Source organism: Ochotona curzoniae, unplaced genomic scaffold, assembly GCF_017591425.1.
Source record: "Ochotona curzoniae isolate NIBS_2020 unplaced genomic scaffold, NIBS_Ocur_1.0 contig_523, whole genome shotgun sequence".
In the NCBI taxonomy this organism is placed as follows: domain Eukaryota; kingdom Metazoa; phylum Chordata; class Mammalia; order Lagomorpha; family Ochotonidae; genus Ochotona; species Ochotona curzoniae.
This window is the reverse complement of record NW_024466459.1, coordinates 11,826,682-11,851,089: the sequence shown is the minus strand read 5'-3', so window position 1 is coordinate 11,851,089 and position 24,408 is coordinate 11,826,682. Positions and strand designations below refer to the sequence as shown.

At 65.3% G+C, this 24,408-nt stretch overlaps 2 protein-coding genes across 10 annotated transcripts; one reads left to right on the top strand and one right to left on the bottom strand.

Moving 5' to 3' along the window:
• Positions 1–1,050: 1,050 nt before the first annotated feature.
• Positions 1,051–14,905, bottom strand: TMC6 (transmembrane channel like 6). Of its 6 annotated transcripts, none has more exons than XM_040989858.1 (20): positions 14,791–14,905; positions 13,596–13,738; positions 13,396–13,526; positions 13,216–13,311; positions 12,886–13,050; positions 10,652–10,760; positions 10,481–10,565; positions 10,138–10,392; positions 9,783–9,973; positions 8,971–9,115; positions 8,631–8,780; positions 8,167–8,318; positions 7,902–8,081; positions 6,446–6,538; positions 6,240–6,315; positions 5,734–5,867; positions 5,468–5,644; positions 5,008–5,086; positions 3,604–3,668; positions 1,051–2,909 (listed from the first exon to the last, which is right to left on the bottom strand). In XM_040989858.1, the coding sequence occupies exons 2-20, from the start codon at positions 13,649–13,651 to the stop codon at positions 2,825–2,827; spliced, it is 2,424 nt and encodes an 807-aa protein (XP_040845792.1). In that variant the 5' UTR covers positions 13,652–13,738; positions 14,791–14,905; the 3' UTR covers positions 1,051–2,824. The 6 variants fall into 6 exon arrangements, with proteins under 6 accessions (XP_040845792.1, XP_040845796.1, XP_040845795.1 ...); XM_040989862.1 differs by having other exon boundaries at positions 8,185–8,318; XM_040989861.1 differs by having other exon boundaries at positions 8,167–8,313; positions 8,620–8,780; positions 10,652–10,757.
• Positions 14,906–15,759: 854 nt separating this feature from the next.
• Positions 15,760–21,695, top strand: TMC8 (transmembrane channel like 8). 4 transcript variants are annotated; one of them, XM_040989857.1, is made up of 16 exons: positions 15,971–16,049; positions 16,275–16,545; positions 16,650–16,798; positions 16,976–17,125; positions 17,283–17,365; positions 17,713–17,849; positions 18,016–18,163; positions 18,236–18,406; positions 18,580–18,719; positions 19,299–19,422; positions 19,754–19,851; positions 19,941–20,124; positions 20,250–20,380; positions 20,743–20,901; positions 21,062–21,140; positions 21,290–21,695. In XM_040989857.1, exons 2-16 carry the CDS (start codon positions 16,415–16,417, stop codon positions 21,485–21,487), a joined length of 2,082 nt encoding a protein of 693 aa, XP_040845791.1. In that variant the 5' UTR covers positions 15,971–16,049; positions 16,275–16,414; the 3' UTR covers positions 21,488–21,695. The 4 variants fall into 4 exon arrangements, with proteins under 4 accessions (XP_040845790.1, XP_040845789.1, XP_040845787.1 ...); XM_040989856.1 differs by having other exon boundaries at positions 15,760–16,545; positions 20,322–20,380; XM_040989855.1 differs by having other exon boundaries at positions 15,761–16,545; positions 21,293–21,695.
• The last annotated feature ends 2,713 nt before the right edge of the window (positions 21,696–24,408 follow it).

Sequence of the window (24,408 nt, the reverse complement as noted above, 5' to 3'; positions counted from 1 at the left end):
TTTTTATCCCAAAAAAAATATTTTTTAAAAGTTAAAAAAAAAAAAGACATATCAAACATGCAAATACTTGAATCCAACAGGCCAATAATGAAATGTGAACACTTTGTAAATCTAATTGTAACTTCCAGGTCGCCATCAGTACACAAGCAGGCTCTAGGAAGACTTCCGAGTCCACAGGCTACGCGTGGGTGCGTGTGTGAGTGTGAGTGTGTGAGGACGAGACGGGGTGTCCCGTGTCAGTATATGCTTTGTTTTGGCGTCGGTCGCACGTTTGTTACTATTATCGCTTCTGACTTTGCACTGAGTGTCCCTGCCCGCTCTGCAGCGAACCGTACACCTTGAAGAGAATTCCCAGGACAGGGCTGGCGACAATTCACGTGTAAATGTTTACTCAAGGACGGTGTTGTTCCCAGTACAGTGTGTGTCTCTGGAGAGATGCGACGTCTACCTACCTTTCGCAGCTTTTCCTGTGGACTGATGCACCGTTTCCATGTGGAATAGAGAAGCTTGCTGACCAGTGGCCATGGATCCTCGCCACACGTGGGTGGCTCCACACAAGGAGCTCCGCCAGCACTGGCCGTGGGTTGGGACTGCTTTCGGGGGAGCCCGTGTTTGGGCCCCCACCTGTTTACAGACTTTTTTTTTTCTCCTTCAGACTTTAAACTTTAAAAAAAATTTTAAAGGAATAAAAATAAAAGACTTGGGTCCTAAAGAGCCCTCCTTTGGAACGCGTTACTTGAGAGCAGTGGGACCGGAAGGCATTGTCCCCTGGGTCGCCGTGTCGCAGACTCCGTCGGTCCTTGGGGTCCCTCGTGGGGCGCTCGGGCACAGAGGGCCCGTCTGGCACATGGTGGACGCGCTCAGGAAAGCCAGGGCCTCCCGGCAGCTCCGCACCATCTCATGTATTTTTAAACCCAACTCCTAGCACTGAAGATGTTACTTAAAAAAAAATTAAGAAAAAAAGAGAAAAAAAAAAAGGCAAGGAAAATACCTTAAATCTAATGTGTAGCAGTACATATTTACCAAATAATGGACTCAAAGACACAGATGTTTGAAGAGTGCTTTATATATTAAAAATTGCTTTATGTTTTAAAATGATCAATGTTTTGTTTTGCACGGAAGACAGACAATGGAGAAACACACCCTGTGTGTGGTGGAGGAACCCTGCTGCCGCCTCGGGGAGAAGCCCAGGTGTGGCCTTTGTGTTAATTCGCTTTTCAGTGGTTCCATCCAGAGTTGTGCGGGATTGTACACCAACAGGAGCCGGTTCTCTAGAGGACCTGCACTGCAGAAGGCGGGCTCGGACTCTCCAGGTTGCTGGGCTGAGCTCCGCTGGCCACCGCACCCTGCCGGAGCACACCCGGACTCCAGCTCACGCTGGGCCGCACACTCGTGCTTTCCTGGGGCTGGAGGTGGCAGACCTGCCTGGGGTGCCGCAGGGTTTGCTGTGGGTTGGTTCGGGGGACCTTTCATAGTCCTTACGGTGTCTGAGGTTGGCAAGCGCATGGCCCTTCATGTTCTGGGCCAGTGCATGCACCATGGGACCCAACTCAATGGCACTTTTCTGGACATCCACGTGGACACAGTCTGGTTTCCCAGGGGCAGCCCTTGGCTCGGCCACAGGTGCCCATGCACGGTTGGCCGTCTGGAAGCGGCTGTGGCGACACGGAGGCAGAAATGGCTCTGATAGCACCAGCGGCCAGGTGTGGGCACTCCCCACACAGGACTTCCAGGCCTCCCCACATCTGCTCGCCTCCCTGAGGCAGGGAAAGGACCCGCTCTCGGGCACCTGGAGGTGGTGGCCAGGTGGCCAGGAGCCAGATTCTTGCTGTGAGGGTGTCATGGGCCACATGAAGGAAGCAAGGGCAGGAGCCAGCACCAGGGAAAAGCCGGGGGTCCAGAAGTTCCTTCCCCGACCCGGAGCTGGCAGCCCCCAGGGGACCCCCCACCCAGGGGTGGGGTCCCTGTTCCTGACTGGCTGACTGCACTAACACTGGGGGTCCATCAGGATGACCTGGTAGACGCGAAATCCCATAGCCGGCCACAGCCCCATCTGGAGCCCAGGGCTGTCCTAGCACAGATTTTTTTTTTTAAAGGACTACTCATTTCTTGGAAACACATATAGTTAATCCACTGGTTGACTCACTGGCTGGATGCTAACTGCAACCGGGGCCCAGCCAGGAGGGCCCAGGTGTGCCATGCAGCAACAAGGGCCCAGACAGGCCCAGGATTGGTTAGGAAGGCTTGTGGCCCAGGACAGCTGCCGTACATAGGAGCATCCCACGGCTTTGGCCTTCCAAGGGGGCAGAGTCTGTGATCATGGACCCAGGTGGGCCCTCGCCTCTCCTACCCCATCTCCCTCTAACCCACCAGCCCCTCAGCATGGCCAGACTGTGACCCTAGGCAGGGGCCCGGGGCACTTGACACACCAAGCCCTGCCCTTTGGGGCAACTCAGACACCACCTTGGGCCGGCAGCAGACAGCCTGTGCCTGGGGCCCCTCCGGGCTGGCCAACATCGCCTTCACAAGCCCCACCAGCAGAGGGCGCTCTCAGCTCCCCAGCTGTGGCTCCTACAGGTTAAGTCTGGGAGTGCGGAGCCGCAGGAATGTGTGGGCTGTGGGCACAGCAGGCCCTGGTGAGGCACACAGACTCACGAGACAGGCTCATTAGAAAAGCCCATTTAAGAAGAAAAAACAGTCCCAGGCAGGGTCGAGTCCCTGGGGTGCCCACCCCTGGGCTCCAGGCTGCAGTTGGCAGGGCTGGCAGGGCTGGCAGTCACTTGACCAGCCTGGTGGGCTGAGAACACCTGGGTGCTGAGGGTGCCTATGAGACACTAGCCATTCCAGCAGGCGTGGCCCGGGCGACAGGCAGTGGCCCGGGCGACACAGGCTCCTCGGCTCCAGCGGCCCTGTGGGAGAGGGCAGTCAGCAAGATGCCCATCCGCTCCCTCAGGCCTGCCAACGCCAAGGCTGAAGTGGGAGACAGACCATGGGGTTGGGGAAGGGGCTGTGAGCCACGGAGCCTTCGTCACTGCACGGAGCTCAGGGGTTCCTAACCTGCTCAGGACAACAGGCTGGGAGCCCCGCAGGGTCTCCACAGGGGCAGGGGGGCCCCAGTCCCCAAGGCCAGTTAGGGGCCTGCCGTGTATCTGTCCAAGGGACCTCTGCTCGTCCCCACCTGGCCACGGCGCCCCCCGGTCCACCCCACAGTGGCAGGGATCAGGCCCCAGCCCAGCCTCCTTTTGGGCCGCCCGCCACGGGGTCACAGCGCAGCGGCCCTGGAGAAGGGCCCTGCCCCAGTGTTCCCCACAGGGACCCGGCCACTGTGAAGGCCGGAGGGAGATGCTGAGCAGCAGGGACAGGAAGTAGTGACCCTGAGGGAAGACGCCCAGCCAGGCCTGCCCTGTGGGGACTCATGGTCAGAGGGCACGGCTCAAGGTACCAAGGGACAAGGCCAGGCAATGCTGGCTTCCCCGTCCCCCCCGCCCCAGCGGCCCATACACCCAGAGGCAGAGGGCAAGGGGACTGCAAGCACCCCGCCCAGAGGCCCCCTGGGGCAGCCGCGTCGCCCGCCCTGCCCTGGACGCCCTCACAGGCCCTCACCTCCTCTCCTTCTTCTCGTAGATGGAATGGAGCTTGTTGATCAAGAAGATTTTGTCCTCCCCCTCCTAGACAGGCCAGAACACAGGGTGAGGGAGAAAGTGGCTGTGCTACAGGCTGTCCAGGGCCAGCCCCAGGCCAGCTGCATGCAAAGCCCTGCAAGGCGCCCTGCGTGCTCTCACGAGCAGCCCAGAAGCCAGAGGAAAAACCAGCAAACCAGGACAAGCCCCAGGAAGCAGACGCATCCGTGGATCTAAGCTTCCTAGTGACCAAGGTGCAGAGGGAAACCCGTCCAGCAATACGGCAAGATTAAAACTGATCACAGCACACGGCGACAGCTGAGCCCGATGGGGGCCGCAGCGCACGGCCGGGGCGAGCCCAACCGGGGCCATAAGGAGCCCAGACCAACAAGCTCACGGCTGCCCGCCGTCCACTCAGGCACCACCTCCAACACACTCACTCAGCCCCATCCTACTCTTCCAGGCCAGCAATGGCGTCCCTGTCTCCCCCTGTAAGACCCTGAGCTCTCTGCCACCTCCCCAGCTCAGGCAAGCTCAGCCCCTAGCGCCCTCTCAAGCTTGAACCCCACTGAGGACGCAGGCACCCTTGGGGCCACTTCTGGGCTGAGGAAGGACCTAGCATGGGGCCCAGCGCGCACAACGGGGCAGCCCCTCGCCAGCGTCAGGAAGGACAGCGCTGTCAGCAGGCAGACTGACTCCAAGACACGAGGGGGTGCGGGCACAGTGGGCGAAGCCACCACTTGGAACGCCAACATCTGTTACCAAAGCCCCCATTCATGTCCCAGCTGCTCCACTTCCCACCCAGCTCCCTGCTCACGGCCTGGGAGGGCAGCTGAAGTGGACCCGACCCGAGGGCTTAGGCCCCTGCACCCCCAAGGGAAGACCTGACCGGCCTCGGACACACTGTCTATCTGAGGAGTAAGGCAGATGAAAGCTGCCTCCTCCAGCTCTGCCACGGCCCACGAGGCAGGCCCCACCCTGTGTCCTCTGGGGTGCTGCCCGGGACACGTAAGGCCACATCACGCAGCTCTCAGGATGCAGGCAACAGCAGGCCTCAGACCGGAGGACACAGGACACTGGCCTGCAGTGCACACAGCAGCCAATCCCAGCACCGACACCTCCAGGCAGCCAGGCGTCACGCAGCCAGGAGCCACGCAGCCAGGAGCCTGCTTCCCAAAGATCCTGCTTGGCCACCAAGGCCTGAGGGCAGCCCAGGCACTGGCCCCTACCAGAATATAAAACCCACCCACAGTCAGCAGCACCCAGTCTCCCACCTGGAGCTACCCCCCAGTGGGGTCTCCCCAGCCTGTGAGGTGGGGGCGTATGCGGGGCCCTGGGTAACAAACTGGCCTGCAGGCCCACCCCCACTTGTGCAGGACACACTCACGTTGAAGATCTGCTCCTTGAGGAGACAGATGACCTTGCGCTGGCCCTTCACCACCTGGATGTTGAGGTAGATGACCGCCCTGTGGAGAAAGGTGGGGAGCTGGCAGCCACATGGCCAGGCCCCGCCCACCCGCTTCAGGCCACACCCACCGGGGGCTAACCCCACCCACTCCCAGCCACACCCACCGGAGGCTAACCCCTCCCACTCCCGGCCACACCCACCGGAGGCTAACCCCTCCCACTCCCGGCCACACCCACCGGAGGCTAACCCCACCCACTCCCGGCCACACCCACCGGAGGCTAACCCCACCCACTCCCGGCCACACCCACCGGAGGCTAACCCCACCCACTCCCAGCCACACCCACCGGAGGCTAACCCCTCCCACTCCTGGCCACACCCACCGGAGGCTAACCCCACCCACTCCCGGCCACACCCACCGGAGGCCCCGCCCCCGACTCACAGCAGCAGGGCGGACAGCAGGAAGAGGAAGGAGGTATTCTCCACCAGGTAGCGATGCGCCCAGGGCAGCCAGGACACCCCCGGGCCTGCGCGCTCCAGGTGATGCACCCACACTGTGCCCGCCTCATACATGCTGGCCAGGGTGCGGAAGGGACCGCACGTGCCGGAAGGCCTCACCCTGTGGGCACAGGGATCCTAGGCAAAGGCCTGTCCCTGGGGCGAGGCGGCCCCTCCCACCCGGCCAAGGCCCCGCCAGTGCCCACTCACTGCCAGACGGCATAGCACAGGAAGATGGCGGCGCCCAGGAAGGACGGGAAGCAGAGCAACGTGCAGAAGACGGTGTTCATGCGACACGCCAGCCACGGCCGCCGCGGCGCCTGGCAGTTGGCCAGGAGGCTGGCCTGGGGACACAGAGGCCACGCTGTGCCCCAACCCTGCACCCCCACGGGGTCCTCCCTGCCCCCTGCCCGGCCGGGGGCCTGCCACAGCCGAGCACAGGGCAGGCCAGGCGGCCCAGGAGCACAGGGACAGTGTGGGGAGAAGCAGCTGCTGAGCTGGATCGCACTGCGGGTCTACAGGGGGCCTGAGGATCCCCTGCCCAGCCCCCACCTTACAGCAGCATCCCCAGCACAGCTCGGGGTGCAGGACCTCCACTCTCAACCCTGTGAACACCCCCAGGAGGGGTGGGACACAGGGCTGGCAGCAGTGCAGGCAGCCACCACTGGGCTGCCCCCGGGACAGCCCCCGGGACAGCCGTGCCCAGGCCACCTTACCTTCTTGACGTAAAAGAGGAGTAGCAACTTCAGGACCTGCACGGCAGGAAGGAGTGGCGAGAAGAGAACCCCCAGCCTGAAGGGGGGGACTGCAGTCAGAGCTGGGGTCCCAGGACAGCCTGGGTCGGTTGGTGACTGTCAGCAGCCTGAGGCCCTGGGCAGGGGTGCGACCCCAGGGGAAGAGGTGCAAACCAAGGGCCCCTCACCAGATCAGAGTCTGCCCATAGATCAGGTCCAGAACGTTCCGTGCAATGTCAAACTCGGGCTTCCTGCGGCTGAGCCTCTTCTCAGAGATGAGCCTGGAGGGGCCAAGCCATGTCCAGCCACTCCACGCCACCTCCGGGAGGGGTGAGGTGTCCACAGATGGGAGCAAGCGGCCCTGGTGTCCAGCCATGCCCCCAGGCCCGGTCACCATGGCAGCAGACACCCGCCCTCCCCAGGCCAGTGGCTAGCACAGGTCAACACGGGTTAGCAAGGGCAGTCCCGGCCGGGGAACCCCCACCTCTGCCTAACTAGCTTCATCTCCCTGAGACGCTCCCCAGTCTCAATGTGTAGGACCAACATCAGACATCACATTGCTTTGAGACGTCTTAACTCATCCTTTTTTGGGAAAAACAAGTGGGGGGAAGCCCCGAGACGCTGGCTCCCGTGAGGAGGTGGCAAAGACAGAGGTCCCAGCAACGGACTCCTCCCACCAGTGCCCACAGCGGCTGGGACCAGGCTCAGGCCGAGTCCCCCAGGAGGGTGACAGCAGCCCAACCCCCAGAGCCACCACGGGCTGCCCTCCTCACCACAGATCAGCACGGAGCTAGAGCTGGGTGCCAAACCCCGGCACTGTCACATGGGAAACGGGCGCCATCACCCAGCCCCCATCTATAATGTCATGAAAACATTCTTGGACTCTCTCCTCTGACCCTTCGCTCCCTGTAGGGAATCACAGCTGGCAGTGGGCACTGGGCATCCTGGCTCAGACTCCACCATATGGGCCACTATTACAGTATAGTGCATTGAACCACCACCTACAAAGCCAACATCCTGTATGGATGCTGCTGCAAGTCCCAGCTGCTGCACTTCCCATCAAGCTCCCTGCTAATGGCCTGGGAAAGCAGCAGAGGACGGCCCAAGTGCTTGGGGTCCTGCACCCATGTGGGGGCCCAGAAGTTTCTGACTCCTGGCTTCTGCCTGTCTCAGCTCTGGCCATGGTGACTATCTGGGGAGGGAACCACAGTTTGGGAAGTCCTGGCCTCGAGTCCAGCTGTACTTCCATTTCCGGCCTCCTGCTGACGCGCACCCTGGGATGGCTCAGGTGCCAGGTCCCCGCCACCCACGTGGGAGACCAGGCCATGGCAGGGGGCAGTCTCTGCTGCAGCCGGCCTTTGGGGAGCAAACAAGCAGATGGAAAATCGCGCTTTCAATCATGTTTTTTAAAAGACCGAAATTACAGCTCACACCTCATTCAGACACCTGCTTCCCTTCCACTCTAAAATCAGGGCACAGCCTGTCCCCTGGCAGCTTTCTCAGCATACCGGGCCGTGACAGGCAGAGGTGTGGGCTGGCATCGCAGGGCAGGCCCTGCTGGTCTGAGAGGATCCCGCCACCCCAACGGCGTGCAGGTGCCCAGTGACCCCAGTGTGAGGGCTGCCCGCCCAGGGCCATCCTCACCTCCACACCAGCTCCCCGAGCAGCGAGTCCAGCAGCGTGAAGGCCAGGTCCGTGACTATGAACCGGTACAACTCCTGACCCACGAAGTTCTCCCAGCAGCGGCCCTGCAGGGTCGGCACGCGGCGGCCCAGCCAGTGGTAACAGAGGATGCCCAGAACGGTCATCTTCAGGATCAGGTTCCTGGGCAGGGGGAGGGGGTCAGGGGAGCTGAGGGCCAGCCCCAGAGAGCCCCGCCCACCTGCCCGCCCTCCCGCCCGCCCCTCACCTGCAGACAGCCACATACACCTCCAGCAGCGGGGAGTCCAGGCGCTCCAGGGCGGCCAGGCCGCGGAACAGGTAGGAAGCACCGAGGTTGAGGAGAGAGACCACCAGGGGCAGTGCCAGCAGGGCCACTTCCTGGTCTTCAGCCACCCAGGTCTGCCAGGGCAAGATCAAGGGGCCTCATGGCAGGGGGCCTCAGGCTGGGGACAGGTGCACGGACGGATAGCCACGAGACACAGCCCACCCCAGCACCTCGAGTTCCAACCACAACAGGAAGTGGGGAAGAGATACAGGTGATGGGAGAGAAGTGAAACCCAACAGGAGAAGGAAGAGGAGGGTGAGAGCCAGAGCGAAGGCGGGGCCAGGCTAACCCCAGCTCTGCATGGGGACCCCCAGAATTCTGGCCATGTCAAGGGTGAGGCCTGACCCTCACGTGGACCATGACCCATGCCTGCATGGGGGCCTCACCTGGGCCTCCGAGAAGACCAGCACAGCCACGCAGCAGCCCAGCGTGGCTCCGAGGCACAGCAGCCACACGAGCCCCAGCACACAGGTACGCCGCAGCTTCCCGCACGTGCTCCGCGGACTCTGCCGCAGCTGCCACTCGGCCAGCAGCTCCTGCGGGGGCGGCGTGCGTTCCACATCACCAGCCAGCGGCCACACTGGCAGGGGCAGCCGGACTGACCCAGGTAGGCAGGGTGGAGCCCGGGGCCCAGGGCCGGCCCTGCAGCCTCACAGCCTGCTCACCGACCCCCGAGACGGTGCCTGGGGGTCACCCGTCACGTGGACAGTGCCCAGGGGTGCCCACCTTGAGCCGCGTGCGGAGGGTGTCGTGTTGCAGGCGGGAGGCCCGCCGCTGGGTCACCTTGTGGTCCCAGGAGCAGAAGACGGTGAGTGCATGCACGCCGGAGGTGCTGCCCACGCGGTAGCTCTCCCCGAAGGAGCGGGACATGCTGAGGGCAGGCGGAGGAGGCAACGTGGCTGAGCGGCAGCGCAGGGCCTGGGCAGTCACCCCCCCGGAGGCGCGCCGGGCTGGGCTCGCCCAGCAGACACCAGGACCCACCCCTTCTCCCCGCCCACCCTGTGCCACCCCCAGAGCAGCCAATTCCCTCTATGTGCTCCACCAACACCTAACACTGGGGCCGGCCTCAAGTCCTTCCCGCTCACTCCCCGGGCACAGCTCCTCCAGGGTGGGCACCACGCTGACCAAGCAAGCACAGGACAGACGCACCACAGATGGGCACAAGGCTGGACAGTGGGCACATGAGTAGGTGGGTGGGGGAATGGAGGGGATGAATGAATGGATAGATGGGTGGGTGGGATGGATGGCATGGTAGGTGGGTGGGTTGAACGGATGGAAATGTGGGTGGATGGACTGGTTGAAGGGCGGGTGGGCAGCTGTGTGAGTTAAGGTGTGAGTGGACAGATGGACAGTAGACTGACAGCTTGATGGGTGGACAGCTGCTCAGGTGGGTAGGGGATGGGTGAGCAGTTACACAGGTGCCAGCATGCATGAGCAGGCAGATGGGCAGGTATAAAAGGGGAGGAGAAAGACGAGCAGGTGGGCACGTGAGTGGACGGCAGACAGCTAAGCGCACGGTGGCTGACGCGGGTCCTCACCTGTACACCAGGGTGATACAGGTCACAAAGAAAGCAGCACCCATGGTGAAGAGGTAAGCCAGGGGCATGTTGTAGGGCAGGCTGCCAGCGCGGGGGGCACACTGGCCCGCGTCCCCGGGGGCCTCGCACGGCTGGTTCAGGGTGGCATTGCTGTAGTAGCCATAGTACATGAGCGTGTGCGTGAAGCGGCCCTGGAGGGGAGGACAGGTCAGGGCCCTGCTCCTCTCCCAGCCTTGGCCCGCCCCAGACAGGACGCGACCGCGGCAGGGCTGGGGGAGGAGCCCCCCGCCCGGGGCTTGTGGGGTGAGGCAGTGGTGGGGGGCGGGAGCCCAGGCCGGCCCCGGGGTGCCCTCACCCCACCCGTGAGCAGCTCCAGGCCAGTGAAGGTGCTGGTGGCGGCAGGTGGCGGCGGGAAGGCAGCCTGCACGCCCACCAGGAGGCCCAGCAGCAGCGGCAGCAGCAGCAGGTTCAGGCCCAGCAGCGTCTTGAGGAACAGGAAGTAGCAGAGCACGCTGGAGCCAAACTGGCCGCCGATCTGCTTCAGCGCGTCGCGCCAGGGCACCAGGGCCTGCAGGCCCGCGAGCAGCGCCAGCCCCAGGCTGTGCCAGGCCTGCAGGGACAGGGAAAGCCCTGAGGCCTGGCCAGGGCCCCCCCCACGGCCTCTCCGGGCGCGGCTGGTGGGCGGCGGGGGCTCCTACCAGGATGAAGGAGTCCCCGAGCTGGCCGCAGCAGGCCGAGATCCCAGTGCGACCTCGCCGGCCCCTGGGCGCCCGGCTCTTCTCTCTGCGCACAGGAGCGCCCGTCAGTGCCCGAGCCCTGGTGGGGCCTCCCCCAGCCCAGGCAGGGGGCAGCACCCAGTGGGCACTCACCGCAGGCTGCGCTTCTCAGCCAGGCTCAGTGGCATGCCCCGCAGCAGCTGGTCCCGCTGGGTACCTGACAGGCCCTGCAGCTCCTGCACCAGCAGGCTCCGCTTCTCTGCTGGGCAGAAAGGGGGCCTGTCAGGGGGACACGCACCCTCCCTGTCCCCACAGCCATGGCCAGGGACCCAGACCTCGGCCCCAGCACCTGCCCCACCTCCCCTCCCACCACATCCTAGGCGGTGAGCAGCAGCCAGGGGCGGGTAATGCTTCAAGTCCATTCTACAGGTGACAAGAGACCCTGTGGGACCAGCGCTGTGGCATAGCAGGTGAAGCTGCCAACTACGACAGCAGCATCCCACAGAGGCACAGGTTTGAATCCCAGCTGCTCCACTTCCCTTCCAGCAGAGGCCAGGCCATGTGTCGCGTGCCTACACCCACACGGGAGACCCAACTCCTGGCTCTGGCCTGGCCCAGCCCCGGCTGCTGTGGTCATTCAGGGAGTAGTAACCCAGCAGACAAATCTTTCTCATTCAAGAAGAGACCCATTGGCACGGCACACGCCTTAGCTGCTAACGAGCCCATGGCCCAGGAGGAGGGCCGGGGGCAGCTCCTGACTCTTCCCCCTCACCCCGAGAGGCAGCAGTGGCACCTCAAGCAGCTGGCTTCTGCCACCATGCCGGACACCTGGCCTGAGTGCCCGCTCTGACCCTGGCCCGGGCGCAGCCATCGCAAGCACGTGGGCAGAGCCAGCAAGGTGCGAGCACGCTACCTCTGCCTGCCTCTGAAATGAATTTCTAAAATACGTAAATAAAATAACAGCGCAGGAGCCAGTGTCATGGTAGGACAAGTTAAGCCACAGCCTGCAGTGCCAGAATTCCACACGGACGCTGGTTCGAACCCCGGCCGCTCCACTTGTGACCCAGTCCGTGCTAGCATGCCTGAGGAGCAGCAGAGGACGGCCCACGTCCTGGGCTCCCGCACCCGCGTGGGACACCCAGAAGACGCTCCTGGCTTCGGTCTGGCCCAGCTGCGCCACTGCGGCCACTTGGGATGGAAGATCTCTCTCCCCTCTAACTCTGCCTTCCAAATAAATTAACTAAATCTTCATCAAAACTCCCCCATACAAAAACAAAGATGAGCTACAGCTCCCCGACAGCCCAGCGAGCAGAGGAAACGGTGACGCCAGGGCGTCCCGAAGCCCACGCCTTCCTGCCTGCCTGTCACACACGCCTTGGGGCTGGGGGCTGAGCAAAGCAGAGGAAGTGGGGCAGGACGCGAGACGCTGCCTGATGTGAGGCAGAGGCAGAGGGACCAGACAGGGCCCCTGGTGCCCCTCACAACAGCACTGCACTCCACCAGCCCCCACCACAGCCAGGAGCAGGCAGCCTCAGAGTCGGTCCCTCCTCCACCTCAGCCTGGCCCTCCTCCCTCAGCCTGGCCCTCCTCCACCTCGGCCTGGCCCTCCTCCACCTCAGCCTGTCCCTCCTCCACCTCAGCCTGTCCCTCCTCCACCTCAGCCTGGCCCTCCTCCACCTCGGCCTGGCCCTCCTCCACCTCAGCCTGTCCCTCCTCCACCTCAGCCTGTCCCTCCTCCACCTCAGCCTGGCCCTCCTCCACCTCAGCCTGTCCCTCCTCCACCTCAGCCTGGCCCTCCTCCACCTCAGCCTGTCCCTCCTCCCTCAGCCTGGCCCTCCTCCCACTGCAGCCTGTCCCTCCTCCACCTCAGCCTGGCCCTCCTCCCTCAGCCTGGCCCTCCTCCCACTGCAGCCTGGCCCTCCTCCACCTCGGCCTGGCCCTCCTCCCTCAGCCTGGCCCTCCTCCACCTCAGCCTGGCCCTCCTCCCTCAGCCTGGCCCTCCTCCACCTCAGCCTGGCCCTCCTCCCTCAGCCTGGCCCTCCTCCCTCGGCCTGTCCCTCCTCCCACCTCGGCCTGTCCCTCCTCCCACCTCGGCCTGTCCATCCACTGCTTCTGCTCAAATGCCACTTCTTCCAGGAAGCGTCCCTGGATCTCTCTGCCATGCCCCTTCCCACAGCTGCCCCTATCGGAGCCTTCACCACGTGCTTATCTGCCATCCTGTTGAGGCTCTGACCACAGACCAGCCCGGGCACCCCAAGTCCCTAAGCCACCTGCTTGTGAGGGATGATGGAACCCCCAAAGTGCCTCACCCCACGCAAGCGGGGGCTCCTCCTGGCCACGTCCGCAATTCCACCGTGCCCTCCCCAGGCTCAGCCACTGTCACTCACCCTCCTCCTCCTGGGCCGACGAGTCCACCTCCAGGTCACGCAGGCGGAGGCTGGGCCGGGCCGAGGGGACCAGGTCCCCGAGCAGGGGTCGGCTGCTCCCACGCCGCCAGCGCCGCTGGGCCGTGCGGTTGTAGTACTGGGAGATGATGGCGCCTCGGCTGCGGCCTAGGACGGCAGCTGGGCAGGGCCAGGCAGGGCCAGGCCTCCCTCACCCCTGGCATGTCCTTCCCAGAAGCCTCGGGCTGGCCAACGAGGCCCACCCAGGGCAGCCAGCACAGGGCACCCCGAGGCCCCGCTGAGAGCCCAGCGCGAGGCCACAGCAGCACTCACCGATGGTCCGACTGGGCATGCTGGCCAGGATCTGCAGAGTGGCCGTGCTGTGCACCACAGGCCCCTCGGGCCCCAGCAAGTTCTGGGAACCACTGCCTACAAGCGAAGCAGGGGGATGCGGCTGGCTGGAGTTCCCAGGGAGGCCTGGGGGGCGCCCCCCAGCCCCCAGGCCCCGCTCACCTGCAGCTGTGGCCGCCGCCTGCCTTTCCTGCAGCTCCAGGCCCTCCTGGGCCGCGCGCAGGCTCTGCTCCTGGATGAGCCGATGGAAGGAGTCATGCACCTCGCTCTCATCGCAGGGGCTGGGATCCAGGCTGCGGGGGCGGGGCAGGCATGAGGCTCCAGGCCTGCTGCCCCCTCACCAGCCCCAAGACAGTACTCACTCTGCATTCTCGACCTCGGCAGGAACATCCAGCACAAAGGGCAGTGGCTGGGCCATGCTGGCTCAGACGCTCAGCAGGCCTAGGGCCGATCCGAGCCTGCGCGGGGCCTCCTGCCTGCCATCTGCGGTCAACACCCAGGGAACCTAGGGGCAAGAAGAGGGCTCTAACAGGAAGGAAGGAGGAGGCGCCATGGCCCCACGGCCACCTCCCGGGAGCCAGCAGCAGCCTGAGACTTGAGGAAAGGGCGGGGCACCTCTCAGGGTCACAACACGCCTGACCTTGCCCTGCCCATCCGGTGACCCGTTGACCCCGCAGCCCTTACTCCAGCAGGAAGTCCCAGAGGAACCCACCCCCAGCCGCAGCCCACCCGGTCCCCTCCCGCGGACACGCAGGGCTGCTTCCTCGCTGGCGTTCCCTGACCCCAAGGCCAGCTGGGGCAGCACAGCTCCGCTGACACAGGCCCCTTTGTCCCTGGTCTGCTGCCCCAGCGGGAGGCGGGGCTGGGGACAGCACCGGCCCCGGGGAACTCCCTGCAGCGCCAACCCGCGCTCAGCCCAAGCCGGCCGGAAAGCAGCCTGGGGGCGGTCCCAGACCCAACTCAGCCAGCGGAAAGAGCCCCCGCAGCTGGCACCCCCTTCTCCCGCGGGGACACGAGGCGCCCAGAGCCTGAGGCTGGGGGACGGCAGCTCACCCGGGGTCCCGGTCCCCGCCCCGAGCCCGGAGCGCACCATTCCGGAGCCCTGGGCCCGGTGGGGAGGTCCGGGGCCGCGGGGTCTCGGGAACTCCCACTTGGGCCAGCAGCGCGACCCCCCGGGAGCAGACGCCACCCAGGAAGAGCCCTCCCCAGCCTCGGAGCCCAGAGGGGTGGGCAGCAGCTCCGGGCCCCGGCCGCCCTCGCTCCGCCAGCCCCGCGCCCGCGCGCCCCTTCCCCGGCGCGCACCTCCGCCTGCGCCCGGCCGCCCCTTCCCGGCGCGCACCTCCGCCTGCGCCCGGCCGCCCCTTCCCGGCGCTGGGGCTGGCCTTCCCGCGCCCCGCTCGGCCCTCCGTGTCCGCCGCCGCGAGGCCGGAAGAGCTTGGGCGGAGACGCTGCCGCCGAGCGGCCTCATGGGCAGGAGAGGAGCCGCCGGGCGGGCAGGCCCAGAGCGCCACCCCCAGTGCCCGCGCTGCCCATCCGGTCGGGTATCCCGGCGCTCACCTGGGAGGCTCGCCGGCGAGCGGCTCACCTGTGCCCCCTACCTAAGTGGCCACCGGGAACTGTGGGGTGGGCCCCGCAAGTGGAAAGGGGGGCGCCCTGCGATGCGCGTGGGAGCGGCCCTGGCCCCCACGTGACCCTCCCCGCCCGGGGCGCACCTGCCCCTCCTCCAGGCCACGCGCGATCGCGCCTCTCCCTGCAGCCCGCGCAGGCCCCTGCCTGGTGTGGGGTAGGGGTGGGCAGTGTCTGCACCTGTACTGGGCGTTTCCCAAAGCGTCCCCTCCGGTTCCCCAACACCGGGGACCCCTGGCTCCCGCCGGTTCCCCAACACCGGGGACCCCTGGCTCCTGCCATCCACACATAAACACCACACATCCACCACATCCACCCACACCACCCCACTCCCGACACACACACTCCACCCCTTTGTTACCCCATCCTGGCGGTGGCCGGGTGGGGTCACTGCGGCTAAACCAGCGAGACTCCCCCTCACGTGCTCTGCCTTCTGGCCAGGCCGGGCCAGGGCAAACGGAACCCCTCTCCGAGAGCCAGAATGCGCCCCGACACCCTAACTTCACAGAGCCCGCGAGGGGAACTGCCAGCCTGAGCGAAGCCTTGCTCCCCGCAGGGCCTCCCAGAGCAGCCTGCCTTCCAAGGAGCTCCCACCTCCCCTCCAAGCCACTGGAAGAGGGAGAAGCTGCGGGCGAAGGCAGGACCCCCATGAACCCCTGCCCCAAGACTCGGGGCCTTCCTTGGGAAAGCGCGAACCGAGCGGATTCCAGAGCGCTGGCGAGCACCAAGAGGCGCCCAGGGCTGCAGCACACGCCCCCGGCCTACTGCGGGCACCTGCACACTCTTGGGGGTGGCCTGCGGAGGGCAGATAAGGGGACCCGCCAGTGTCGGGCGGGCTCGGGGCCAGGAAGGGGCGGGCCGAGGGCGCGCGGGAGCAGCCCCAACAGCACCGAGGCTGGGGGCTCCGAGCTGGGAGCCGCCACCGCGTGGCCGCGACCCCCGTCGTCGGACCTTGGAGCCCGCGCTTCCCACCTGCGCCCCGCGCCCCGCGCCCCGCGCCCCTGGCCACAGGAAGTGCCGCCGGGGCCTCGGTGGGGAGCAGAGGAAACTGCGAGGCGGGGGCAGGAAGGAGGGAGAGAGGAGAGGCTTGGGGAGCTAGGGTTCCTGTCTGCTGACCCCTCCGCTCGGCTGCCTGGCCGCCCAGCCAGGCCTGGCGGGAGCCGCTGCGGGGAGGAGGTGTCCCCGGGAAGGTGAGCTGGCTGCCCCGGGCGGTGGGCAGGAGGCTGGTGAGGGCGGGCCTGGAGGCGGGGAGGGTCTCCTCCATCTGTCCTCTCAGTGGGCTCCTCTGAACCCTCAGGGGAGAGAAGCAAGGCGGGAAGGGTCCGGGCCGGGAGCTGTCCAGTTGGCCCCAGGGCAGGGTGGCCTGGGAGGCTGAGGGCACAGCAGGCCTCGCTTTATGGAGACCCACCTTGCAGACGGGCAGACTGACGCCCAGGACCTGCGTCTCTGTGAGAGACTGAACGCAGCCCCGGAAGCCGACAGGAGCTCTCTTAGCTTCTGGCCGAGCGTGGCCAATCCCCGACCTCACAGCCGGTCTCCCCACACTGACAGCGTGATGCTGTGGTCAGAATCGGAGCCCGAGCCGGCCGCGGAGGCACTGTGGGAGCAGGAGGTGGTGCGCCTGTGCACGTCGCGGGTGCCCCTGCGACTGCTCCCCTACGCCATGGTGGACAAGCGCCTCATCCGGTGGGTGTCAGCCCCGCCAGGGTGGGAGCCGCCCGCCGCGCGAGGGCCCGGGACGGGAGCGTGGCGCGGGAGGACTCAGGGGCGCCCTCACCACCCCGTGCCAGGCAGCTGCGGGAGCCCGAGGGGGCGAAGACCTCGCGCTGGCAGCGGTGGCGGCGCGGGCAGCGGTTGGCGGTGCGGCGCTTGCGGGAGGCAGCGCGGCGTCTGGCCCGTGGCTTTGGGCTCTGGGAGGGGTCGCTCTACGAGATCGGAGGTAAGGGCCACTGCCCGCCCGCTCCAAGCCGCCCCTTTTGCAGCAGAGACAGGTGCATCCCTGGCGGGCGGTCAGAGGCCCTGCGGGTGCAGGTGCAGGGCAGCGCGGGCCAGGCGGGTCAGTCCCGCCCCGCGCTGCGCTTCTCACTCCAGGCGGCCTCTTCCTTCCCACCCGCAGGCCTCTTTGGTACCGGCATCCAGGCCTACTTCACCTTCCTCCGCTTCCTGCTGCTCCTCAACCTGCTGACCTTGCTCCTCACAGCCAGCTTCGTGCTGCTGCCCTTGGCCTGGCTGCCCCCGCCGGACCCGGGTCCCACCCCGAACCTGAGTGAGTGTGGGTAGAGACAGGAGGAACGGCTCCCAGATCTTCCCCCTCCCCACCATGGTCCCCATGGCCTGCCTCTGTCCCAGAGGGGCCCCCACTTCTGCCCAGGCTTCCCAGGGAGGGGGCTGTGTCTTAGGAACCCTTCCCCCTCCGTCCACAGCCCTCCAGTGTCCCAGCCACCCCCAGCACCACACCACCATGCCCCAGTTCCACAATCTCTTTTGGAATGTGTTAACCGGCAGGGTGAGTGGGATGTGTCCTGGCCGTGGTGCAGCAAATTCCAGCCCCGGAAGACCCTACCCCTGCAAGTGCATTTGGGCCCCTAGGGGGTGGTCTCCCAAGACGGGTCCCTAGGGAGTCCTGTGCCTAGCTTGGGACCGTTGGTCAGGCTCCCATGGCCCTGGGAGTATGGGCGGGATGTGAGGGACCAGAGTGGCTGGGCCTCCTCCTCCTCAGAGCTGTGTGACCCTGAGCCACTTACACAGCCTCTCTGGTCCTCTGCGAACTGGGGACGGATGCAACCTATATGCCGGGGCAGCGGGGACAGCGTTGTGTCCGTCCCTGCTCAGTCAAATCTGCCGCCCTCCCAGGCCTTCAACAACACCTATCTCTTCTACGGCGCCTACCGTGCAGGCCCCGAGAAGCAATCGCCCTACAGCGTCCGCCTGGCCTACCTCCTCACCCCACTGGCCAGCCTGCTGCTCTGCTTCTGCGGGGCCCTGCAGCGGTGAGCCCTGAGCCCTCAGATGGCACCCCTCGCTCCCCGCCCCTGTGGCACCAACGTGCCCGTCTCCCCTGGGCTGCCGCCGGCCATCCTGCCCCCCAAGAGCCAGGGCCTGGCGGAAGCTGAGGCAGAGGCGCCCCTCCCAGCGCCCTGGTTTCCCGCCCCCCAGAATGGTGAAGGGACTGCCCCGGAAGCCCCTGCTGACCCGGGACTACAGGGCGCCTCTCAGCGCCAAGGTCTTCTCTGCTTGGGACTTCTGTATCCACGTGCAGGAAGCCGCCATCATCAAGAAACACGAGATCAGCAACGAGTTCAAGGTGCGGTCCGCCCCTCCCTGGGGGTCCCGCCAGGGTAAGCCAGCCCTGAGGAGGGTCCCATCTTTCCTGCAGGTGGAACTGGAGGAGGGCCAACGCTTCCTGCAGGTGCAGCAGCAGTCACGGGCTCAGAGGGCCTGCCAGCTACTCACCCACCTGCGTGTCAACCTCCTCTTCGGGCTCCTGGTGGTCGGGGCCATAAGTGCCATCTTCTGGGCCACCAAGTACTCGCAGGACCACAAGGAGGTGCCAGGCTGAGTCAGGGGCATTTATTTAATCCCGAGGAGGGGAGGAGGGCAAGCGCTCTTTGCACGTGAGAGACCGACTGTGGGCAGGCTGGCCAGCAGCAGGCGGCCTCTGTGCCAGCGCCTCGCTCAGTCCTGGGGCTCCCGCCACCCCACCACCTCCTCTTCCTGCAGGAGCCCCTGTTTGTGCTGCTGCAGTACCTGCCCCCCGGGGTCATAGCTCTGGTCAACTTCCTGGGGCCCCAGCTGTTTGTGTTCCTGGTACAGCTGGAGAACTACCCCCCCAACACCGAGGTCAACCTCACGCTCATCTGGTGAGCATACCCGGGCTCGAGGTGGGAGGCCCCCTCGCTCAGCACCGCACCCCAGGACACACAGCCTCTGGGCCCTACCGCCAGTGTGGACTGTGCCCTGACCGCTCCGAGGGGCCAGAGCACATGCAGGAAACCCAGGAAGTGGGCACCCACACAGCCCTTACCGCGACAGTCCCCCACCCCAAGACTCATGAAGTCTGGACTGTCTCTGGGACCCATTCAACAGATGAGCAAACTGAGGCTCCTTGAGTGAGGGGCTCCATCCAGATTCAGGCTGAGTGCCTGAGGGGTACAAGTTCCACTGCAGGCTTCCTGCAGCCCCCAGGCTCTGCCATGTCCTGCCTCCCCCTCCTAGCCCCTCTCCCATCCCACCTGCCAGCCCCTGCATGCCCCAGCCAGCTCCTCTGCCCCCTCCTGCCACCTCCCACCATGTGGCCCATCGGTGGTGTCAGCAGGCCCGAGCAGGCAGCGACAGGCCGAGTTTCCCATTGAGACACAGGACCCTTTGCCATGAGTCCGTGGAGACGGCCTGCAGCCAAGCCTGCGGCCAGGCGTGCCTGACCCCGGCCCCGCCCGCAGGTGCGTGGTGCTGAAGCTGGCCAGCCTGGGGATGTTCTCCTTCTCGCTGGGCCAGACCATGCTGTGTGTGGGCGGAAACAGGACGAGCTGTGAGTCCTACGGCTACAACGCCTGCGACTACCAGGTGCCTGGGGCCCGGCCCTCCCGCCCCCTGCAGAACCCTGGCCCCCAGTCCCACCTGGCCGGGAAGCTGTGCGGGCGGACACACTGCCGCGTGCCTCTAGGGGGCGCCCCGCCCCCTTCTGCGTCCTGCAGGCCGTGGGCCTGGCTGGACCTGGCCTGCCCTGGTGGCACCAAGGGCAGGACCTGTCTCCAGGAGGGCTCCTCGCTGCGTTGGGGGAGGGACCCATTTCAGTGTCATCTGCCCAGCCCTGTCCATCTCCGGTGATGAGGTGGACGCGGGCAGGGCGGGCAGGGCAGTCCCGGAATGGCCGCAGGACCTCTCTGCTCTGCAGTGCTGGGAGAACTCGGTGGGCGAGGAGCTGTACAAGCTGAGCCTCTTTAACTTCCTCCTGACCGTGGCCTTCGCCTTCCTGGTCAGCCTGCCCCGGAGGTGAGCCGTCTGCGCAGGTGTGGCCACTCCTACGAGCGGGGGATTTGGCCGCGGCCTCCACGTATGCCCCCTGCCCCATGCTCCTCCAGGCTGCTGGTGGAGCGCTTCTCAGGCCGGTTCTGGTCGTGGCTGGACCGGGAGGAGTTCCTGGTGCCCAAGAACGTGCTGGACATCGTGGCGGGGCAGACAGTCACCTGGCTGGGCCTCTTCTACTGCCCCCTGCTGCCACTGCTCAACTCGGCCTTCATCTTCCTCACCTTCTACATCAAGAAGGTGCCGTTGCTGGCTCGGGCAGTGTGGGCACCTGCCGCTGCCACGTGCACGCACACAGCATGCACAGCGCCAGCCACGCGGCCTGCCGGGCGCTGACGGGCCCATCTCTCACTGCCTTCCCCCAGTACACGCTCCTGAGGAACTCCAGGGCCCCACGGCGCCTCTTCCGAGCCTCCAGTTCCACCTTCTTCTTCCAGCTGGTGCTGCTGCTGGGCCTGCTGCTGGCCGCAGCGCCCCTGATCTACGTGGTTGGCAGGTGAGAAGTGGGGTGGCAGGGCTGGCAGGGCACCCTGTGTGGCAGTGGAGTCAACAGGGGCAGGGCTGGCAGGGCTGGTGGGGCAGGCTGCGGGGTGTCGGCAGGGCTAGCAGAGGCAGCCTGCATGGTGCTGGAGCTGAGAGGGGCAGGCTGTGGGGTGGCACGGCTGGTGGGGAAGCCTGCGTGGCAGTGGAGCTGACGGGCAGGGTGGCAGGGCTGGCAGGGGCAGGCTGTGGGGGATGGCGGGGTTGGTGGGGCAGGCTGTGGGGCAGCAGGGCTGGTGGGGCTGGCACGGGCAGGCTGCAGGGTGGCGGGGGCAGCCCCTACAGATGCTGATCACCCTTCCCGCCATCTCTGCACAGCACCCACTCCTCCCTGGACTGTGGCCTCTTTGCCAACTATTCAGCCCCCTGGCAGGTGGTCCCCGAGCTGGTGGCCCTCCGGCTCCCGCCGCTGGGCCAGCGTGCCCTGCACTACCTCAGCTCCCACGCTTTCGGCTTCCCCCTGCTCATCCTGCTCAGGTGAGTCAGGGCTCCCACCGAGGGCAGGGCACGGGGCGGGAGGGGGTGCAGGCCCAGACGCCCCCAGCCAGCACGGCCCCCGAGGCAGGCGGCCTGGGGTGCGCAGGGAGGCAACCTGCAAAGGAGCCACAGCTGCCTGACCGCCCCCGTCTGTCGCCAGCCTCGTGCTGACCGTGTGCGTGTCCCAGTCGCAGGCCAATGCCAAGGCCATTCATGAGCTCCGGAAGCAGCTGGTCTGGGTAAGGGGGCGGGGCCTTGGGCCGACGGGGCGGGGCCACGGGCTGACGGGGCGGGGCATCGGGCCGATGGGCGGGGCTCAGCAGGTTGCCGCCTCTACCGCCACCTGGTGGACGCAGGCGACCCCAGCCACCGGCGCTCGCTCCCTCAGCAGGTGCAGGAGAAGTGGCACCTGGTGCAGGACCTGTCGCGCCTGCTGCCCGAGCAGGGCCCGGAGTCCCCTCTCTCCAGAGCCTCGCGCCCACACTCCTTCTGCCCTGGATTTCCGTGCCCAGGCTCTCCCGGTCCCAGGTCCCCGGGACCGGAACCGACACACAGATTCCGCCTCCCCAGCGGCAGGGAGCTGTAGCGACAACCTTCGTCCTGCCATGGCTGGCCTTGGCAGCCTCGCACGCCGTGCCCTGGTGACCCCCGCCCGTCGGGCACCCTGGGTCTGGGGCACGAACCCTCAGGGACAGTGGGAGAAACAGGGCAGTGCGTGATCTGCATTCTTACCTCATTCCTTCAGTGTTTTACGAATGTGTACTAAATGCATCTTGGCTTATTTGAACGGTCTATGAAGGCAGCTTCTACTATGCTCTTATTGACGCGCTTGCAAGTTGTCAGAATGTGAAGACTTCGGGCTGGCTGGTCACGCCGTGGGTGCGGCTGCCGCCTGCCTGCTTCATTCCTGGCTGCTCAGCTTCCCACCCAGACCCCTGCTAGTGCTCCTGGGAAAACAGCAGAGCACGGCCCAAGTGCTGGGGCCCCTGCCACCAGCGTGAGACCCAGGTGAAGCTCCTGGCTCCCGGCTGTGGCGTGGCCCAGGCCTGACCACTGTGACCATCTGGGGAACGAACCAGCAGATGGGACATCTTTCTCTCCTCTAACTCTGCCTTTCAAAAAAATTTTTTTAAAGATTTTATTTATTTTTTTATTACAAAGTCATATATACAGAGAGGAGGAGAGACAGAGAGGAAGATCTTCCGTCTGATGATTCACTCCCCAAGTGACCGCAACGGCCAGAGCTGAGTTGATCTGAAGGCAGGATCCAGGAGCCTCCTCCAGGTCTCCCACGCAGGTGCAGGGTCCCAAGGCTCTGGGCCGTCCTCGACTGCTTTCCCAGGCCACGGGCAGGGAGCTGGAAGGGAAGTGGAGCTGCCGGGATTAGAACCGGTGCCCATATGGGATCCCGGCACATTCAAGGCGAGGACTTCAGCTGCAAGGCCACCGTGCTGGGCTCTCAAAAATATTTAAATCTTAAAAAAATCAGAAAAATCCCAGTTCTGTCACGGGGCCATGTGGATACCCAGTCAGGTGCCACAATGCCAGGCTCCAGCCTTATACCCGGGGGCTGCAGCCCACTTCCGGTGGTCCTGAGCCCGCCTCAGCGTCACATGAGCCCACAGCCCAGCAGCGCACACTGGGGGCTGTGAATGGCAGAGCTTGTTCTGGGGCCTGCGAGGGAACAAAGGGCTCCTTGTGCCGCCCGTGGAGGAAGCTGGAGGGAGGCAGGCACAGGCGCAGTCCCCAGTAGCCCCTTCCAGCCACTATGGCCCCCGCCCGGCAGGATCAGTGCCACCTGGCAGCGGCTTAGAAACACAGGTTGCCTAGCCTGGTGTTAGAGGGTAGTGGACTTGGCGTCCACCAGCACGGCCAGCTTCCGGTCCTGCAGTGCAGGTTCCAGCTGTTCCAGGTCGGATCCAGCTGCCTGCTGGTGCACCTGGGGAAGTGGCAGAAGACGGCCCAGGGACCAGGGCTCTTGCGCCCACACGGGACACCCTGAAAGACGCTCCTCGCGTGGGCCTCACCTGGCTCCATCTGTTGTGACTGCTGGGCAAGATCTCTCTCTCTTACAAATAAATTTTTTTTTTAAAGAGTAAAAGCAATGCAAATTGCTGGCCTCATCCTCCTGATAATCCCCAGATAATCCGGGCGTTTGCTCAGCCTTCCTGTGAGGGGACTGCGGGCAGACAGGCTCCCACGTGCCACCGCCTCACACCCCCGAGAGCCCTGAGCGGCAAGCCAGCGTCCACCACGGAGGAGACGGGTCTGCAGGGTGGAGGACGGGCCTGGCACCCAGGACACTTGTGAGAAGCAAGCCCGTGGAGGAGGCGCCGGGGAAATGGCCTCTTCGGCTTTCCACCTGCCCGTGCCAAGCCCTTCCCGCTGCCCAGACACTGCCTGGAGACTCCTGTGGGGAAGGGGTGCCCTCCTCCCCTCCCACCAGCAGGAACAACAGATTGGGCTGGGAACCCAACAGAAGCTGATCCTGCCTGCAATGGGAGATGGGGCAGGGAAGGGAGGAAGGGACAGCTCTGCCCCCAGGGTGCCCAGTCAGGACCTTGGAGTGAAGACTGGCTGGAGGCGGGTGGGGACCACCAGCGGCCCCACATACCTGCTCCCCTGCATGCACAGCCACCCCCAGGTCCCACAGGCCACAGTGGGTCTCTGAGAATGGCCTGCAGGAGGTCCCAGGGCCGGCACTGCAACTGACCGTGCCTGGGTCAGGCCCTCTCCCAGGGTGGGGAGCTGGGCGTCCCAGGGAGAGAACAGCCCTTCCCAGGAGGGACGACACACAGGCCTGGGCTCCGGCACCCACTGCAGGGCTCCCCGCAGCCCCTGCCGTGGCATAGCCACTAGCCTGGACCCTGTCTGCTCTGGGTCATGAGAAACTCGGGCTCTCCCAGCACACAGGTGGGGTGTGAGGAAGCCCCCCACCGCTAGGAGCTTCCCTGGGCTCTGAGAGGACAGCATATGCCTGGCCGGTGGTCAGAAAGGAGCCCCTGAGCGCTGGCCCTGCCCCTGCCGCTCCCCTGGCCCCAGCCCACTCATCCAGCCCCCTCAGCCCAGCAGCCTGGTCGTCATCCTTGCTGTGTGATTCATAATGTGACAGCTTTGGGGCTCCCAGGGACAGTCTGAGATTCATTTTGCTTTTGAGACTTATTTTATTCATTTGAAAGGCAGAATTAGAGAGGTGAAGAGCCAGGGCTGGGCTGGGCTAAAGTCAGGAGTGTCTTCTGGGACTCCTATGTGGCTGCAGGGGCCCAAATATGTGGGCCATCCTATGCTGCTTTCCCAGGTGCATTAGCAGGGAGATGCGTCAGAGTGGGGCAGCCGGGACTTGAGCCAGCGCTCACACGGGATGCCAGCACATGTGGCCTCCACAATGTGGCCCCAGCACTCGAGTTGAAGCTGAGTTTAGCTGCAAGACCCAGCTTGGCTTTCCAGGGTGGGGAACAAGCTGTGTGGGCCGGCAGGCTGTGTGGGCCCAGCCCTGGGAGCTGAGGC

What these genes read in the sequence shown, in the direction of transcription:
- TMC6 (XM_040989861.1), bottom strand. Translation starts at nt 13,651, where the DNA reads ATGGCCCAGCCACTGCCCTTTGTGCTGGATGTTCCTGCCGAGGTCGAG. An exon ending in TGGAGCTGCTCACGGGTGGG is followed by an intron (nt 9,974 to 10,137) that starts GTGAGGGCACCC and finishes CCTCCCCTCCAG; the next exon opens with GGCCGCTTCACGCACACGCT. An exon ending in TGTATCACCCTGGTGTACAG is followed by an intron (nt 9,116 to 9,782) that starts GTGAGGACCCGC and finishes GCCTGCCCTCAG; the next exon opens with CATGTCCCGCTCCTTCGGGG.
- TMC8 (XM_040989853.1), top strand. Translation starts at nt 16,256, where the DNA reads ATGGAGACCCACCTTGCAGACGGGCAGACTGACGCCCAGGACCTGCGT. An exon ending in TTCTGCGGGGCCCTGCAGCG is followed by an intron (nt 17,850 to 18,015) that starts GTGAGCCCTGAG and finishes CCCGCCCCCCAG; the next exon opens with AATGGTGAAGGGACTGCCCC. An exon ending in CCCCTGCTCATCCTGCTCAG is followed by an intron (nt 20,902 to 21,061) that starts GTGAGTCAGGGC and finishes GTCTGTCGCCAG; the next exon opens with CCTCGTGCTGACCGTGTGCG.